This window comes from Melanostigma gelatinosum (genome assembly GCF_949748355.1).
Source record: "Melanostigma gelatinosum genome assembly, chromosome: 15".
Taxonomy (NCBI): Eukaryota; Metazoa; Chordata; class Actinopteri; order Perciformes; family Zoarcidae; genus Melanostigma; species Melanostigma gelatinosum.
In genome coordinates, this window is record NC_136648.1 from 21,063,029 (window position 1) to 21,067,098 (window position 4,070).

General features: G+C 43.4%; 1 protein-coding gene across 1 annotated transcript in view; it reads left to right on the plus strand.

The window, feature by feature from the left end:
• The window catches only part of LOC306789541 (cadherin-6-like), a gene marked incomplete at its 5' end in the record, with an annotated part of 34,549 nt that extends 31,043 nt beyond the window's left edge, over positions 1 to 3,506 (plus strand). Inside the window, one exon of the mRNA XM_079285536.1 lies at positions 1,113 to 3,506. Coding sequence (XP_079141662.1) covers positions 1,113 to 1,663 — 551 coding nt within the window. The 3' untranslated portion in view covers positions 1,664 to 3,506. The remainder of the gene's footprint in view (positions 1 to 1,112) is intronic.
• Between the last annotated feature and the right edge of the window lie 564 nt (positions 3,507 to 4,070).

A 4,070-nucleotide genomic window follows, 5' to 3' on the forward strand; every position in this document is an offset into this window, starting at 1 on the left:
ACTTTTTTATTTTATGCGGACAACAATCTTCAATTTTGACTGACTCCAAAGGCCCACTGCTCTGTTTCTGTATGACCTACAGGTGTTCTGACACTTTTGATGCATATAGTCAGAGTGGTTCAGAAGCTACAGCCATTTTAATTTGGGTATGTCATTTTAGAACCCCTGCACTATAGCCTATCTCTGCCCAGACAATCACCTCTTACTTTGAGATCGGTGTGTTTCTTTGAATGTCAAAGTTATCCTTCTCTTCCTCTATAGATTCTGTGAATTTTCCTTCTGCAGGTTAAAGTTGGAGGAGTACAGGGCAAGTTTTCCGCTCCTCCTTCGGGATCCAAAACAGTCTGTTGTTGGACCAGTGATTGTAGAACTATTCCCAGGGTTTTCTAAAAAGCATCAGCGTTGTTTGTGTCCCCATACATATGAATCCAATCGCGTGGGATGTCTCGGGGCTGTAGGTAGCGCTGATGTTTATAGTCTCAGTGACGTCATGGCCAAATCACAGGGATCCGCGTGGTGCCTATGGCCCTCATCCAATGAGACCCCAGTGTTGGGTTTGGATCTCACACAGAGGTGAGATTTAACCTAGAGTGGGGCTTGGTGTGATTTCCACCCAAATCAGGCTGTTTGTACGCCCATGTCGGCTCAATTCATTTGTTTCAACACACGATCCGTGAAAACCTGCGAGGCAAGAAAGCATGAAGACTCCTGGGAGGAAGCTAAGTTAGTGCATTAATGGGACATAAATATAGATGGAGAAGAGGAAGAGGAGAAAAGGAGCTCAGTGCTTCATAGGACGTCCTCCAGCAGTCTAGGCCTACAGCAGCATATCTAGGGGCTGGTCCAAGGCAAACCTGAGTCAGCCCTAGCTATCAGCGTTCATAGTTAATAGTCTTAAGCCGACTCTTAAATATGGTGAGTGTGTCTGGAACTGGAAGCTGGTTTCACAGACGAGCAGCTTGGTCGCTGAAGGCTCTGGCTTCAGTAGTATTGTTGTCATAAGCAATAAAAACAAAGCTACCTAAATGAGACCCTTGAAATGAACTGAAATGATCCTTTGATTCATTCTCTGTATGTCTAACCCCATATCTTTGTGCTGTTGTCTCCTGCAGTGATCATGGTTCTATTCACAGCTTTGAAACGACAGAGAAAGCAGGAGCCTCTCATCATCTCCAAGGAGGACGTGCGGGACAACGTGGTGAGCTACAACGACGAGGGCGGCGGAGAGGAGGACACCCAGGCGTTCGACATCGGAGCGCTGCGGCACCCGGACGCCGTCGCCACTTTAGAGGCGTCGGCCAAGCAGAGGCGGGACATCATCCCCACTGACGCCCTGCTGTACTCGCCACATCATCACCGACCGGCCCCCGCCTCGTCCGACCTCATCCCACCGCCAGTCGTCATGGCATCACGGGATAACGGGGATGTCCGCGAGTTTATAAATCATAAAGTGCTGGAGAACGACTGTAACCCGACGGCGCCGCCGTACGACTCGCTGGCCACCTACGCCTACGAGGGCGCAGGCTCCGTGGCGGAGTCCCTGAGCTCACTGGGCTCAGTGTCGTCCGAGGCTGAGCAGGACTACCACTACCTGAGTGACTGGGGGCCCAGGTTCAGGAGACTAGCGGACCTGTACGGCGCTGAGGACTGTGACTTCTCTTAACAAAGTCAGCTACAGGAAAGATGTTGACCAACGCAGGGCCAAAGACGGCAACCGCCAACTACCACAGACTCTATATTGGAGATTGGGAACATTACTGATGAGCTTTGAGGAAATTGTAGAACTTTTAAAAATACAGATGGCACGCAATCCACGTGATGAAGCTACCTGACCCTTGACCTGTCTTCACTGCACATGGAGCCAAACATGTGTGTACCAAGGCATTTTCAAAAGGGGACATTTCATTATGTGAACTGGAAGTAACAGATGTAGAAATGTAAATGAATCAGCCCAATTATGGTTGGACTCGAATCAAAATTGGACAATTTTGTATTTTGAATTGGACTTAAAATACGAAGATAACCAAATACCCATTTTGAAGAGCCTTTCATGCTTTACGTGTGTCATCTAAGGCAAACTGAAGTGTTGGAAACTGGGTCAGTCCAAAAAAAAAACCAGAGCAGTTATTTCAGGATTTGACCACATGCACCGCAGTAAATATGAAGTGAAGTTTGTATCTTCTTAAGTGCCCTTCTGCTGCCCTTCAGGCTGAGCTGTGGATGCCGGTAGGTTGGCTGAGACTGGAGGGAGCTACTTTTTTTTTTGTCGTTTTTTCCCGTGTTGTACAAAAGGAGCATTTTAGAGGAGCAGTCCTGAGAGACCTTCGCCTAAAGATCGCCTTTTTCAGAACACAGTGCATTTAGTTCCATGAGTTGTCCTCTTTCACTCACGTGTGTTCCTGTTAACGCAGGTTTGATTATTGTTTGTGCCGTAAACAAAAAGAATACATGGCTTATGGCGTAATCTTTCGTTATTTAGCTTCATGATTAAGTGTATATTCTGTCAGAAATGTGGTTGAACTGAATCATATTGGAAGTTATATCAATCTTTAATTTCACCGCAGTCATTGTTCTACAACAAAGTACAACTTCAGATATTATACAACGTTAGAGAACGCCTTTTCATTGAGTGTATGCTTTATATACAAACGTATAAGGAGTAAGCCCCGCCTTCACAGTAGAGCTGTCACTTTGTGTCCCAAATTCAGATTACTGTTTGAGTGTGAATAAACTCAGCAAACTCAAAATTCAAAATGTTTTAGCACATCAAGCCGTTATAAGGCCGATTATAGTTTTGGTAGCTGCACAAATACATATTTTTACAATGTATCAAATAGTGCATGCCATTCTCCAAAGAGGCCACAAAAGCAATAAAGGCAGGTTCAACACAAAATTAAAACAACATTATGACAGAACGTCACTGTTGCGTACCGTCAGCTTTGGTTCTGGTTCTGTGGGTTGCATTCATATGAATTGTGTGTTGCGGCTCATTTGTTCAAACTTGACCATTGAAAGGTGGCAGCCCTCCTTCACAGCCAGCGTTGCTGCTTGAATGTCTTTCAATGACTGCTAACTTCATCTTTCTGTGCACAGTTTGATTCAGCCCACCCTTTGAGCTTTTGTTGTTAAATGTTGTAATTACCTGATGCTGCGAGGCAGACTATTCAGCATTTGCTTTGATGTCACAGTGATAACTGAAGCAAAAGGTCAAAATCACAACAGGTAACCTCAGTGCTATGTTCATAATAACATATTGAAAGTGAGGGAGACAACTACAAAATCAGGGTCATTTATTGATTCAGACATTTTGTTACCCTGAAATAAAAAGAGGAGTTGGTATTGTGTGTTTTGTCCGTTTCAGTGAGCGCCGCCGTCTGTTCCAGTGTTTTGTGACCGTGGTCTGCTCTAAAGGCTTCAAGATGAAATGTCCACGTGTTTTTCTTTTTCGTATGATTCATTCTTTGTCGACCAAATATGTAAAGGACACAATGATATCAATGATATTCTTGAAGGGAAAAAAAAAAATTCTATCCAGTTTGACTGTTTTTTCATGTCACTCTGGAGGTGTGAAACTGTAAATGATGTATTTTATGTTTAATTTGATCAAAATAAAGTTTTGCACTGAAAGAAACAGGACGCTGTGTTGATTTCCATCCGTTTCATCCATCGGTCACTTGTTAAAAGTGCCTCTTCTAAAAAGTTACTCAACTATAGAAAATGAGATGGAAGTACAGGAAATAACGCATAATAAAAATATCCCCATAGTCGAAATGATGCGATAGAAAGTCATAATGATGAGATAGAAATTAGTATCATAATTTTGACTTAAGTTGAAACTATAAGATACTTTAACACAACAGTCATAGAAGCAGCTCTTTGGCTGGTTACTCTACATTTGACATAGAAATGAATTGTGAGTACATTGAAGATTAAACGTGGCTTTAACACATGAAATACTTCACAGATTGTACTGAGGAAACACCCTTGAAAGGTCTTTAAACTTGAAGCAGCTCTGGCGTAGAAAGAATAGATCCGATGTGGCTGAGTTGGCCACCTTCATTGAACAGCAA